Source organism: Manduca sexta, chromosome 16 (genome assembly GCF_014839805.1).
Source record: "Manduca sexta isolate Smith_Timp_Sample1 chromosome 16, JHU_Msex_v1.0, whole genome shotgun sequence".
In the NCBI taxonomy this organism is placed as follows: domain Eukaryota; kingdom Metazoa; phylum Arthropoda; class Insecta; order Lepidoptera; family Sphingidae; genus Manduca; species Manduca sexta.
The window spans coordinates 9,835,058-9,850,611 of NC_051130.1; the positions used below are offsets into that span (position 1 = coordinate 9,835,058).

General features: G+C 39.1%; 1 protein-coding gene across 4 annotated transcripts in view; it reads left to right on the top strand.

Annotated features, from left to right (window-relative positions):
• Positions 1 to 15,104, top strand: part of LOC115454885 (probable beta-hexosaminidase fdl) — a 122,122-nt gene extending 107,018 nt beyond the window's left edge. The window contains exons 1-3 of one of the 4 annotated variants that reach the window (XM_037439112.1): positions 6,446 to 6,839; positions 9,684 to 9,880; positions 10,034 to 15,104. In XM_037439112.1, the coding sequence (XP_037295009.1) occupies positions 9,705 to 9,880; positions 10,034 to 11,768 (1,911 nt within the window). In that variant the 5' untranslated portion in view covers positions 6,446 to 6,839; positions 9,684 to 9,704 and the 3' untranslated portion in view covers positions 11,769 to 15,104. Of the gene's footprint in view, positions 1 to 6,445; positions 6,840 to 9,683; positions 9,881 to 10,033 lie in introns of those variants that run through there. The other 3 variants (XM_037439111.1, XM_037439110.1, XM_037439113.1) reach the window with 3 other exon arrangements.
• Positions 15,105 to 15,554: the final 450 nt, after the last annotated feature.

Below are 15,554 nucleotides of genomic sequence, written 5' to 3' on the forward strand. Positions count from 1 at the left end.
AAATCAAAAGCGGAACAACAGTACGCAATACTTTCTACTGCATGCAGAAGTAACCTCTAGAGACGTCAGCGGTATTGGATTGCGAAGTTCAGACTTCCCGCGCAATATATTAAATTAATGCTTTTACCCCTAAAATGGAAACTGAGGAATATGCGTTTATATGATGTTTCGTTAAATATAGATGGTAGACGGTATGCATAAGATTGTCATTTGTCACCAAGCTGTAACATTCAACTTTGTGTTCGGCTTTAAAGGAATTAGTGTTCATTATTTAGCATTATGATATTTTTCTAAGTTAAACCTTATATTATAGTTCAAGGGTTTGCTTGACTTTATATTTCAAAAGTTAAGGTGTTGTTTAGCCGAGCTTGCATGAACAGGTGATAAGCTCGTCTCAATGTTCAACAAAACAAATAAACGTTCTTGAATAAAATAAATACAAATCTAAATAGACAATCTATCATTCCACAATTGTTTGTAAGTGGGATAGCATCGCTTCCTTTTAACGTAGTCCCTATTTCAATATCCAGACAGCGCATTTTTTTATCAGGTCCCAGTGTCTTCGCCTATAATCAGTATCAAGGAAATAATTGATACATATTCCTACTGCGACCTACCGACTAGATGGGGTCTTAGAAAAAATGTAAATAAAATTGTTTTTACAGATTTTATCGTAGTGTTTGATATTATCATTGTCTCCCGACGTTTCGAAGACGTTACAGCCTTCGTGGTCACGGGGCAGACAGAGGTGTTAGTCATCCGAAAAGTTACAATATCCACCTATATTGTACCATTACTCAAAATTTAAACAAACTTATAATCGCAGTAAATGAACTATACATTTTCTACTCAGCTTACCTTCAGTCTCAACCAATCAAAATATTTCATTGAGGATGAGATTCCAAATTCAAAAAATTTAATTCAACCATATAAATTTATTATGATGAAACTTCTTTTATAGTACTTAAATGTCCCTCAAGCAGCTTGCGGAATACGCGTTATATTTTCTAAGCTTCATAAAAGTATGAATTAAAACACCCTTCATCAATCATTCATTACTTATTATTCATAAAACTAATAAACTATCGTCATGAATAAGTCGCAAGAACATTGCGTCTTACAAGTTTAATAATCTGTCTGTACGTTATCGATATTCTCAAAATTTACTGAAAGGATTTTTATGAAATTTGGTATGGACATAGTTTAAGACCCTGGGAAGGTTATAGGCTATTTTATTACATAATGTTTTCTATTATGACCACAATTTAATTAGTCAAATTCATACATTTCCAACTCTAATAACACAGACGAAGGTTTAAAGTAGATTGTGTAGAAATAGAAGTTTGTGAAGTTTGCGGCCGCCGTCGGCTGAAGTTGGTGATCAAAAATGCAGGTATCAGAACTAGGAAACCACTTACATCAATTGAAAATGTTTGATATGCTCCTTCGTCTCTGTCAATGCTGTATTTTGATTGTACATATAGTTTTTATTTCAATTTGGTCGAGTATTATTATTTAGCACGTTCTTAACATAAACATACTTCCTGTTACATAAACATATTTACTGTTTCGTTTATATTTACATTAATTATTAGATTAGAATCGAATAACGACATATTATATCATTCTCAGATTCTGATATTTACAAATTACGGTACGTTAGGTGTATAGAGTTATAAGCCTTACTTACTTAAATTAGTCAGTGCTTAGTTGCATGAAGAACCCGCATGTCAAATTGTATATCTTAGCAGGTACGGGCCTAGACTGTTATCATCTGCCAATTAGAAAGTTTTAATTTTATTTAGTACGAGGCGGTAGAAGATGCATGACAATAAACATAAAAATAAAACTATTTCGCGGATTTTATCTTATAATTTTCTCCCAACGTTTCGAAGACTTTGCAGCCTTCGTGGCCACGGGGCGGACTAAGGTATTCATCATCCGAAAAGTCAATGTTACAATATATACCTATATTTTACAATTATACGTGACAATGATAACTAGTATTATTATACTCTATAAAAGCTATACATAATATTATTTATAGTTTAGAAACGTTCTGTGTTGAGGTTTGCATAGACAAATACAAATCCTCTTTTATAATGTAATGTAAACTGGCCGCGTAATATTATGTATCTTTTTGAATTATTGTATTTGGAATGAAATAACAATGTACTGTTACTAAGCAATGTGTGCTAGTATAATACGGTTGTCTAACTTGTTAACTCTATTAAAATATAAGTTCCTATTCAACGGAAAACCTGGTTTACTTTCCACACTTACTCTGCAAGGGCGACTCGAAGCCCAACATTCTGAACCCCTGAACACATGATTTCAAAATGTACATCGATTAGTTCCCATACAAGTATAGACTTCTAAACTGAGGTCGAGGAAATTGCAGCGTCATACTTAAAACATGGTTTCTTCGACATCACACGAGAGTTTAATTAACTGGCACAAAGTGTTGCATAATTATAGACCTCTACCCTCGTTGAGAACATTATAAATGGAGGGTCTTGGCCTCAGGTATTTGGTGGATGCATTTAATTTTAATACATGCATGTATTTTACTTGTAATTTGTATGAAAATTGCAAGGCATAATCAATAATACCTTCAAGTACTGCTGAACTTAATATTCAATAGTGTTAATTATATTAATAACTAGCTTTGAACTGCGGCTCTGCCCGCGTGGAATGTTTTTTCCGTAATAAATATTTTCGCGGGATAACCTACAGCACTCAGGAGTAATGTAGCTTCCTATTAGTTAAAAATTCAAAGTCATTTTAGTAGTGCCGGAAATAAGCGCGTTCAAACAAATTATTCTGCTTTGTATATTAGTATAAATTATTCTATTCGTTTTTATAAAAGACGGTTTTATTTTTGCTGGTTGTATTTAAAATTAAATTACACATACACAATCCACTAAGTATGTACAAATAAGTTTATGATCCACCCACATAAAAAATATTTATTGTTACAAATCAAAGGACTTACATAATATGGGTAACAACTGAGTGATGATGCATACTGAGTTTAGAATTTGTATCGCGTAGTTATCCTTTACAAACCTGTTACAGTAATTAAATTTGTCAAATCCTAGTTCGAAGTCTCGAGGTTTGATTACAGTGTGAAGGCGTCCCTCTATTGATAAAACGTCTGGCAGTCAGTTAAAATTATTACAGAAATTAATTCAAACAAACGAAGGAATAGACAAGCAGACAAAAAAAACAAGACCCATTTAGATGACTTGCAAATAACGTTGTAAAATGGCTTTCAAAATCAACGATATGTTATATATCGTTGAAGTAATCTATCAGAATGTATAATTATTAAAGTAATATATCACTGATAAATATTGCGAAAATCATTCAAATATGGCGTAATTTTTCATGCACACGACATTAAGCACGCAAACCCCAATTAAACGATTCATCAGTTACCCGAGCCAGTGGGCACTTGAGGTTAAATAGCAAAAACTGTATTGTATTTTGGGGCGATAGCCTAGTTGGGTGTGGAACGGACTGCCGAGACGAATGTCCGCAGGTTCAAAACCAAAGGGCAAACACCTCTGAGTTTTCTAAAAAAAAATATGTGTATTCTTTGTGAATTATTGCTTGCTTTAACGGTGAAGGATAACATCGTGAGGCAACCTGCATGCCTGAGAAGTAGGAATTTTGAGGGTGTATGAAGTCAATCCGTACTAGGCCAGCTAGGTGGACTAAGGCCTAATCCCTCTCAGTAGTAAAAGAGGCCCGTGCCCAACAGTGGGACGGTATATTAGAATACAGGGCTGATGATGATGATGGATTGTATTTTGTGGGAGGCATTGGGGACCTTTACCCTGCTGAAGGGATGCATTTATAATATGGGGCCTTTGAATTACTTCATCAGTGAAGGCTTTAGAGCTAAGGTTGAAGAGATGAAGTAACGTTGTTGATGTTGCGTGTTGGTATAAGTAGGATTCCCGTCAGTCCGTTGACTGCCTCGGTGGTGTAATGCGTACGTGGTACGAGTACGTCTGAGCTGAGGTCCGGGGTTCGAATCCCAGGTCGGACCTAAAATAATCGTGACTGTATTTTCTATCTTAAAAAATACTCAGTCGCAGCTCGGTGTCAAGAGTTGGCGGTGTGATACCCCCGCGCCTCGGAATGTTCGTAAAGCCGTTGGTCCTGCGCTTGATCTCTCTCCGGTCATGTCGGATTGCCGTTTCACTGAACTAGGAGCGTGAAGGAACAGAGAGTGCACCTATAGTGAATATATACTGCATATATACTGCATATATAGTGCATATATACCTGGTTGGTAACCGTTGAGTTTAGCCGCCGTAGCAGAAACTCGACTAGGAGGGATTTAAAAGATTCCCGGGACCTAAATTATTCTAAATATAACCAGCTTCTTCCATGTGTTACGAGTCTGCAACATACTGAGGATATAAGGATCGTGGCTATGAGTAGTGATGACCATTTATTACTAGTTGACCATTACCACTTATTCATTTGCTATTTTATAAATAATACAACATCCAAAACGCCATCTTCAAGTTAACTGAAAAAAGACAAGCATAGCTTTTAAAAAGTTCAAACGTTTTTAAGTTCGTGTTTATTTAAAACTTGGCTCTTTCGGAATATCTTTAGTTCATTAAAGATGCTAGAGGTGGTAAAAGTAATTAGTTAAAGTTTGCTAACTGAAATTCGCCGGATGTTTACATATGTCAAAAACTAAATGACAAAGATATTTTTTTATTTATAATGGAGCTATATATTATAGAACTCAGGCTACTGAGGTCCGCTTGCAAGAACTCGTAGAAAAAGAAAAACGAAGTAAACCGATTTTTCTTCCTCAAAAACCCTTATATTGTATTTTAGCCAACTAGTTAGAACATCACCAATGCAATCACAAATGAATTTGTTAAAAAAAAAGTCGTATAAAGGTATACTCTACAGCCTAAAAAAATAAAAATCCGTTTATTACAGCTATTATTATAAAGCACAGTAAAATTTTATAATTATACAGGTAAAAGGAAGCGGCTCAGCTCATGCTGCCCGGGACAGCAATTCCGAGCAGCGTAGTCTACTTAATATAATACTAATTATTCGATTTTCTTGTTCACTATACGTTTCTATACGTTTCTCGAGTTTTAATACATCTAATCCAAAATACCTCCCCCAAACATTTGCAGTCCCAAAACAATATAAAATATTCCACGCGTACACATATTGTAGTACAATTCTTTCGCACACTGAATAAAACACTCGTAAATGATCCGTGCGGCTGTGGGCTTTATTCAATTTGTTCGAAGACACGAGACGGACTATTTTTAGGTTAGCATGTGAACTTTATCCGTAACTTACCTCTGCTTAATAAATTATTTCCTAAAAACTTGCGGAGCGGCAAAAGTTAATATGGACGGATGAGCCTCGCGGCCGTTTTCAATAAACTATCCCAATCTCAATTAATTCGATTCCGAGAATTAAACAATCAAAATAAATACTTTTAATGAGAAAGAGTCCGCCTGGGTAGGTACCACCGCAATGTCTATTTCTGCAAAGCAGCAGTGTGTAGTCACTGTTGTGTTCCGGTTAGAAGGACATTGTAGCCAGTGTAAATACTAGACATAATAAGATTAAACATCTCATGCCTTAGGATGGCGAATGTTGTGGGATACCGAACAATACTTTGTAATTCAAGGTGTTGAGTGGTGTTTCTGCTGTTTATGGGCGGTCGTATCGCTTACCATCAGGCGAACGGCAAGTTCGTCTCGTCATTCAAGGAAAAAATTGTAAGCATGACAAGTAAAGCCATGTCCTAATTGGTAAATTTTTGAGATAGATCGAAAAAAGCGATTGGGATTCTTTATTGAAAATTGCGGTTATAGACTGAAGCAGTGACTATAACCACCGTTGGACTTAAGCGACATTTTTTGCTATGGGGCATTCCATTGTGACAGGCGGGACGTTTGATTCCAGACTTTGAACAATTTAGAATTTTAACTAAGACAATAAACGTCGTTCATAGCAATAAACAAGGTAGTAGAAGTAACAACTTTACTATATTAAGTTATACACATATTTTAAATTAGCGTATTTCTCTGTCTTATGAACCTGCTTAGAATTTTTCGAAAAGAATGTCGCTTAAGTCTATTGGCGTTTGAACCGTTTTAGTTTAGAATTTGCCATATAGTACATTAGTGAGAATAATAAAATTATAAATAGTACGTCGTTTCTTCACATTTGAATCGTATTGCGCCGACCCCACATTGGTAAAATAAGGGTCGCGCGCCAAATACTGCACTGCGCTCGTCGCCCTTAAATATTATGTTGTGATTGTGGTACATATAAATTAGTGTCACATTGATATACTTCATTATTTGTTTATTATAACGATTTATAGATAATATTATCAGCGTTCTTATCATTACTAAAGACTAAATTGATTATCAAGCCAATCGAAAGTAAGAACCGTACAATCAGTCAAACTTGACGATAGACTGATAAACGACGCGCTATTTATTTCAAATCACTATATTTTATCATTGCGACAAAACGCAAAATGTGAACTGTAATTTTTCTGAAATAATTGTTATTAATACGTAGGTAGATGTATATATATCACCAGTCCTGTATTCCTAGAGTCTGTGATACAAAAAGTGTCTAATTAAAAATCCACCATTTTTATTTTGTTCAGTTATTTTTATTTTATGTGTAATGTGTTAATATAAGTGACTTATATTTGTTATATTGTGAATATAAACAATGTGCGAGACATTGTCTAAGTTGAAAAAAATATAGGTATGTGACATAAGCGACATTTTATCATCGCTACAACCGTTAATAATCAGGTACCTTTTTGGAAAATTCAACTATAAGACGAGCAGGTCACTCGTCTGTCTTAAGCGCCACGCTATATGTTTCTGATAAGCAACGCAACGTAGCACAGAATTTTTTATAAAAACATATATTTTTATTGAATATTAACTACGCAGTGGTACGCTATATATAGCATAGTACTGAGAAATTTACGATAATTTTGCAATTGTCACTAGCTACAATATTCTTCTGATCGGTACACAAGAGTTCTTATACTTGTCGCTACACTACTGCTTGGTGGAAATAGACAATGTGACTAACAGGCGTGACAACATATTAGTAAAATTCATTTCAATTCGATATTGTATCTAAGTGCCTGCTACTGTTTACGGGCAGTTGTTGCACCTCAGCGTTGCACTTACGAATATTTGACCAATATGCGATCAATTTGACATGAAATACATTGACGTTCTAAAGGTCACGTGACGGTCGGCTCGCTCAGCCATTCCTCAGGTTATTTTGAGCGTCAATCAGTAATAAAACCTAACAAAACGCTATAATCAAATTCTGACAAAAAGCCGTATCGAGTCACACGTGAGTGCAACGAAACTAAGCCGTAACACTGCGGCGCACCGGCGGAGTGAAGTGACCTAAAAGCCGTCACGTCTAGCGTCTGGGGCGGCTTTTAACTCACACCACTACAGGAATAGACACCGGCGTGTCTCCGCGGAAACGAATTTTGATGACGTCAGTACTTCAAATGTAGTTTGTGGTGGGGGAGGTTAGCCGATTATTGTACGTCGATTTGTGTATTTTATGAGTGAAGGCATAATACCTATCGGTTTACATTTGAAAACTATGTTTTTTTACGCGCACGGCAAAGACCCCACGCACCTGATGGTAAGTCGAGTGGGGTTCAATGTCGACTGACGAGAGATGATTACCCCTCGTCAGTCGATACAATTATGCCGGCCTGTTGTCTTATGCTTGTCGAATAGACACGTACAATATTATATCTACAGTTAAATAATAGTTAACAGAATAAATGGTTTCCCTTTTACAAAACACACACTTCGCCACTATTAAAAGCTAACAGACTAAAGTGCTAGTAAGATGTAATTTTTATAGCATAAAAGGTTTAATCGGCAGCATTCCTGTGTTGTTTTTATTGTAATATCAGTGATAACAGTCGCTGTAGAGTGTGGCGTTCATGTATGTGTGGCCGGCAAAGGGTAGGGTCTTGCTAATTGATACGATGGCCGTTATCGGCAGTTAGATCACCTGATGGTGATCAGCTCCGCCCATAAACTCATTGCGCGAGGAATCGTGGGTGCCTCGCGCAACGAACCCAAGGGAGACGGGAATTATTGGACAGATGAAATGATCCAATAATGGATTCGATCTTTTATGAATTAATAATTCTATAGTTGAAAGGCTAAGTGACTTGAGCAACATTCAAAAAAATTTGACTACGTAAAAAAGTAATGAAAAAAGTGCTGAATTTTAATATGTTTATAACTTTGTGTCGCAAAAAAATGTCGCTTAAGTCAATTAACCTTTTAACCGTCGAATTATTATGTCAAGCGACAATTCTATAATCCAAAGCCTAGACCTTACTCCACCAGATCCTGAATATGTCGTCTATACAGAAAAATATAAGCAAGTTTCTATACTAAAAAAACGTTTTGTATCAATACGGGACCGCACCCGCAATCATTTTTCACGGACGGCTCATCCCGCGCTAATTGCAGTGCATGAAGTTATAAACGTAGGTGTAGTTTTTATCATGTTTTTCAACGACAAAGGTCTTCGAACCCAAAATAATCTTGATATATTTGCGTTGTTTATCTGCTTGTCCGGAATTTATATTTAGAGATAATGATTCCTTACTAACATTGTATATGTCCCAGCCAAATCGTCTAAGACCGTATTACTATTAGTTGAATTATCGCCTGCTTTAACAGCGAAACAAAACATCGTGGTGAAACTTGCATACTTGAGAAGTTCTCTATAGGAATTTGGATGGTGTGTGAAGTCTAATAATCCGCACTAGGCCAGCATGGTGAGCTAAGGCCTTATCCCCTTCCAGTAGTAGAGGAAGCCCGTGCCCAGCAGTGGGTCAGTATATAATACAAGGATGATATTATATATTATTATTATGCGATGGCAAAAACCAGACACGTGTATAAATGTAAGGTTATCTCGTTGCGTCGGCGACAAGAGCGTTATCTAAATTACTTACGGGCGAGAAAGAATCTCCTGATATCCCTCGTCGACGCTACTTTGGCAAATTTAAGGTCTAATTTTTTTTTGTTCACGCGAATGTTACTTCAATACCACTGAGCTCATTCTGCGTAGATCGGACCATCAACAGCTAAAATTTAAAAAGTTGTACAGTTGTAAAATGTAGGTAGATATTGTAACTTTGATTTTGCGGATGACCAACACCTTAGTCGTCGTCGTCGTCCCCCCCCCCGTGACCACAAAGGCTGCAAAATCTTCGAAACCGCGTCGGGAGAAGACTAAAATATTAAAACTGCGATAAAATCCGAAAAGTAGTATAATTTTGATGTCCAACATTCGCGTAAACATAAGAAATCATTAAGCATACTTACCACTTAGATTACCGTAAAATCATAGTTCGACTAGCAGTTAGCACACACTTCTGTGGATGTTTTTTCTATTCGTAAAATAATAATTACCCACTGAAAATGTATAATGTTTTTCCCTTTTCAGGGGTACGCAAGGGAATTATCCGCCAACATCACTGACTATGTTAGATCCCATGTAAACGAGACTATTTGCATTTTGAAAATGTATACACATTATGTTAAATGTATAGAGCATATAGTTTACAAAAACGTGTTTGTTTGCAGGTGCATCGGTAAGCGTGCAAGATGCAGGTGTGGCGCGAGGCGCTGGGACGCGGCGTGTCGGCGCAATGGGGCCGCGTGGGGCGGCTGCGGCGCGCGCTAGTGGTGCTGGCCGCCGCCGCCTGCACCGCCGCCGCGCTGCTCTACTGGCGCCAGCAGCTCGACCAGCGGGACCATCGACCGCTACACTCGCTATACTCGTAAGTTCACTCTTCAAGTTGCTCGATGGTGCGCTTATGCATACTCGGTAATTTTTTGTAATGGCTCACTCCGCTCATAGATTTTTTACTTAATAACCTACTATGTAATTTAATGAACACGATTAACGAATTTATGCAATGTTGTTTCACCAGCAGTTCGGTGGAGCCGCAATGGTCGTGGATATGTCATAACGACCGGTGCGAGCGATACCTGGCATCGGAGACGGCGACGCTGCAGTCGCTGCCCACGTGCAACATGCTGTGCGCGTCCACGCAACTGTGGCCGCAGCCCACGGGCCCCGTGAGCCTCGCCACCGCCGCCGTGCCCGTGCGCGCCGACCGCTTCTCGCTGCACGTGACGGCGACGCCCTCGCGCGACGTGTCGCACGCGCTCACCGAGGCCTTCTCCCTCATGCAGGCCGACATGCGCACCCTGGAGCGCAGCGCCGGCGGTGACGTGCGGCGCGCTGACATCGAGCCGCCGCGCGACGTACTCGTCCGCGTCGCCGTCAACGGCTCCGGTGACGTGCGTATGCGCCTCGACACCGACGAGAGCTACAAGATCAACCTGCGTCCCACGGGCAACTCACTCACTGTAGACATCACAGCGCATTCGTTCTGCGGCGCGCGGCACGGCTTCGAAACCCTCTCACAATTAGTGTGGTTGGACCCATATGCAGGCTCGTTACTAATCCTGGAGGCGGCGACAGTGGTGGATGCGCCACGCTTCTCGTTCCGCGGGCTGTTACTCGATACGGCGCGAAACTTCTTCCCAGTCGGAGAGATCCTACGCACGATTGATGCGATGGCCGCGTGCAAGCTGAACACTTTCCACTGGCACGTGAGCGACTCGCAGTCGTTTCCGCTGCGGCTGAACAGCGCTCCGCAGCTCGCACAACACGGCGCGTATGGACCCGGCGCCGTGTACACGCCGGACGACGTGCGCGGCATCGTACACCACGCGCGTCTACGCGGCATCCGCGTGCTCATCGAGGTGGACGCACCGGCGCACGTGGGTCGCGCGTGGTCCTGGGGCCCCACCGCCGGTCTCGGACACCTCGCGCACTGTGTCGAGGCGGAACCCTGGAGCGCGTACTGCGGCGAACCACCCTGCGGGCAGCTCAACCCGCGCAATCCACATGTGTACACCCTGCTGGAACGTGTGTATGCTGAGATCATAGAACTGACCGGAGTAGATGACTTGTTCCATCTCGGCGGCGACGAGGTGTCGGAACGGTGTTGGTCGCAACATTTCAACGACACCGACCCCATGGAGCTGTGGTTCGAGTTCACGCAGCGCGCGATGCACGCGCTCGAGCGCGCCAACGGCGGCCGCGCACCTGAGCTCACGCTGCTGTGGTCCTCGCGGCTCACGCGCTCGCCCTACCTCGAGAGGCTCGACTCCAAAAAGTTCGGCATCCAGGTGTGGGGCTCGTCGCGATGGCCGGAGTCGCGTGCCGTGCTGGACGCCGGGTTCCGGTCGGTGCTGTCGCACGTGGACGCGTGGTACCTGGACTGCGGGTTCGGCTCGTGGCGGGACAGCTCGGACGGGCACTGCGGGCCGTACCGGTCGTGGCAGCAGGTGTACGAGCACCGGCCGTGGACGGAGGAGGTGCCGGCGGTGCTGCCGGAGCAGCAGGCGTGGCGCGTGGAGGGCGGCGCGGCGTGCCAGTGGACGGAGCAGCTCGGGCCGGGCGGGCTGGACGCGCGCGTGTGGCCGCGCGCCGCGGCGCTGGCGGAGCGGCTGTGGGCGGACCGCGGCGAGGGCGCGGCGGCGGACGTGTACGTGCGGCTGGACTCGCAGCGACAGCGGCTGCTGGCGCGCGGCGTGCGCGCGGCGCCGCTGTGGCCGCGCTGGTGCTCGCACAACCCGCTCGCCTGTCTCTAGCGCGCTGTAGCGAGAAGCCAAGCGGGGCTTCTCTTGTACATAACGTTTGATTAAGTGAAGCTGGTAGATAGAAATTGTACAGCGCTTTCGTATTAGCTAGGCGAACTCGGCGCGGGGGCCGAGACGTTGCGTGAGACTTGTTAATTTATTACTCGTTGAGTGTTACTTCACAATGATACTGCCATTTGAGTCACAAGTATTTATTCCGTTTATAGGCGTATGGAATGGACGAGTTACATAGCTATGATATATTATGTACATAAGTGAGCTGCTAGCTCCTACGTCTGTTTGCTGATTATCGACCGTGCGGCGGAACCTTACAATTAGTTTGTAGCATACTTGTTACCGATAAACGAAGCGGAAAATGTCGCGTAATCAATCACAACCAAAATAAGCCAATCATTGAATCATTATACGATATAATTTTTCATATAAATGTTTTTAATAAATTTTCCTCAGTTGTCTAAGTGTAATCAGAAGCGTTATCGCGATAATATTCGTCATTGTATATTTTATTTTTTTATACCTTTTTTACTGATTATGTTATACATTGTTGTATGATTGACTATCACTGGGAATCATGTTGCCTACATTTCGCGTAAATTTTAAAATTAATTATTTTGAAAACCATCATAATATTAGTCAAACAGGATTTTGACGATAATTTTAATATAATTTTCAGAATTAATTCGTGTAACGTAAATAACTTTTATTTATCTAGATCGCTATATCTGTGATTAGTTGCTTACATAATACAACACATTCGCGTATTTCATTATATAATTATTTAATATAGTTCTGGCAGACGCCTTACAGCCGTTTTCAATAGTCAATCTCAATCTTCAATCTGATTCGGAGAATGAATCAATCAATACCTCATTTGTTAACATGTTAAAAATACTTTGTTCTGATTGGTCCATTTTTGAGATAGATTAAACAAAGTGATTGGGATCGTTTATTGAAAATGGTGGAGTCAGTGCAGACGAGAGTATAGTGAAATTTACTCTTAAGACAAATAATTTAGAGTAGAAAATCGTATGAACAGTGCCACATGAAACGTACACCACTATCCGATCTATATTATGCTATAATCAGTAGTGATATAAATCATTTTGCACTGACCGTAATGCGTTGGCCAAACCCGTCCGATGATCCTACACTAGCCAGTCGAGGCTAACGGCAAGTCAATTAGTAAAGAGATTCAAATCGAAATTGTATCTAATTTTGTGTGCTTATCAAAAGTGTTTTACATCGACGCTTACAAGGTGATATGTCTAAGCGACAAACAATAAACTTTTGAGTAAAGATTTAATGTTTTGATTTTCTTTGTATCGTGCACTGTAGTCTATACCTTAAACTGATTTTGAAAAGACCAACACCAGTGTTTCTTGCCCGTTCTTCCTGGTGAAAGTGGTCTATTTGTCGCTTAGACATGATTGCCTTTCAAGAGTCGATGTGTATTCATTCCCATGCTCATTAATTAAGCTGAATGCGTATTGGTGACGTTAATTTTTTGTTACGGTTACATTTTGTCAGTATGCAAATTTTATGAAAACTATTAATAATTTATAGCTATATGTCGTTTATAGTATCAACGGGTGAAAGGCTTACCGAATTAAGAGACATATTTAAAAAAAAAAAATTGTAACTTTTATCATAAAATACAGAAAATATGCTGATTTGAAATATATGTAAACTCAATGTCACTTACGGCCCTTTTCAATAAACGATCTCAATTTTAATGACCGATCCGATCCCGACAATAAACCAATCAAAATCATCTGCAAACATGTCAAAAAATCCTTTGTTCTGATTGGTGCATTTTTACAATGGATTAGAAACAGCGATAGGAATTATTCATTGAAAACGTCCTAAGTCAATAAGCCTTTCTCATAGATGTAACGAGCGTAGCTTAAACCATGAAACTAGACAAAGAGTCGCCGTAACAAAAATAAACACAGTGCTTAGTGGAATAAAAAAACGCATGTTATCTGTTGAAGTTGCTAGTTGTATTTTAAATGTTGTGTGCGCGATATGTTAAGAATTTTCACTGGACATACATAAAAAACTAAACTTTTTTAAAGTTGGTTAATATGCAACTGCCCAAATTCACCTAGAGCAAGAATTGTATAGTTTATTTCAAGTTTGCCCAAGTCTGAGCAGTAAAAAGTTATTCACGTGGTGCGTTTTGCAAAATCCTGATTTACATAAAAATAGTATTTAATGATTATGAAAATATCGGCGCTTTTTATAGTGAACTACGTAAAGAAACGACTTTTTGAACCTTAATATTTATATATTTTCAGTCTTAGTTACATTAATTTTCAAAAATGGTATTTCTCAACTACGTATTGACATTACAAAATAAACAGGTTTTTCGTTTCAAAGGGGTTTAATCCAACCTTATTCCATTTTGAAGCTCGTTATTTTATTTGCTTTACAAGGTAAAAACTACCTTTAACATATAAGGGTAAAGTGCATAAATCGTTGTTGAAATTGAACGTTCATCGAAAAATGTTGTATCGTTAGAAATATTTTAAATAGTTATTTTTTCGCTGTGTGTATTCAATGTAATATTATGTACAGTCAGCCATAGAAGTAGCTGAATAAATTCAAAAATAAAAATAAATATTTCTATGTCTAAAATAAACAAGATTAATGAAGTGAACACAAAACTATTGTTGATTAGGACTCATAAGTTTAAAAGGCAATTTAAAATTTTTACATTTGTTCAGCTACTTATGTGTCTGGCTGTATATTAAGCATCATTATAGCAGAAAAAATGTCTTGAAAATTAGAGCTGTATAATCGATAAAAAATACATGAAAGACCGAAATCTTAACGTATTTTTAGTGGAATTTTATTTGAATAATCAATAATGTTTGGTGTATTATTTTTTTACGAGATCACAAGTTCTGATATGAGATTTGATTTTGTATGTTTTTAATTAATAAATGTTTTGTAAATAGTGCAATTATTTTGTATATCACGATGATTGAGATTATTTATTTTTGAATTAATTTATGTTTTTAATTTGAATGATAGGTATAATGTTGTAGGCCAGAAATGCTTAAAATTGTCATAATCTTCAATAAGAAAAATAATTTCTGGTCAACTTATAAATAAAGTAGCCGAATGTGCTTTCGTTTTCGGCCGGAGATTCTGACCGAAACAATGCTATGAATGTTGAATGTGACTTATTATTTAATGACATGAATTTAATTCCCTAGATGTGATCAATAAACAGGCACAATTTTGTACATTTTTGTATGTAATGTTTGGTGCTATAGTGATTTTCGTGTACTTCTATAAAATAAAAGAAATAATTGGAAAGAGTTTTGAGGGTTTCATTCTATTTACCTTTGTGTAGTTGTTAATATTAAATATTGAAAAAATAAAAAATCTGAAAATGTTTATTATTGCCTAGACGCGGGTCCAAAATAACGCGATTCCGCGGACTCTTGTGTTTGCACACTATCAAACACCAATCCAATTCTGATGACGTGCTAACGCAATTCTAGGAATTCGTTAAAATTATATAGATTTTCTTTAATAAGTATTGTATTGTAGGTGTACATTTTGTTATGGGTTCTTCGTTACCTGAATTAAATAAATTTAATAAAAATTACTTTCAGTTGGAAGTTGTGAAGAAAGGATGCAGTGTTATGGCGACCATAACGAAAAATGTTATTGATGACGTATTTATATCAAAAGGAAATTTGCTGTACGAAATCTAGTAATGGATTCCGAAACAGATAGATTACTTCTTCTCTTGCACACACACAA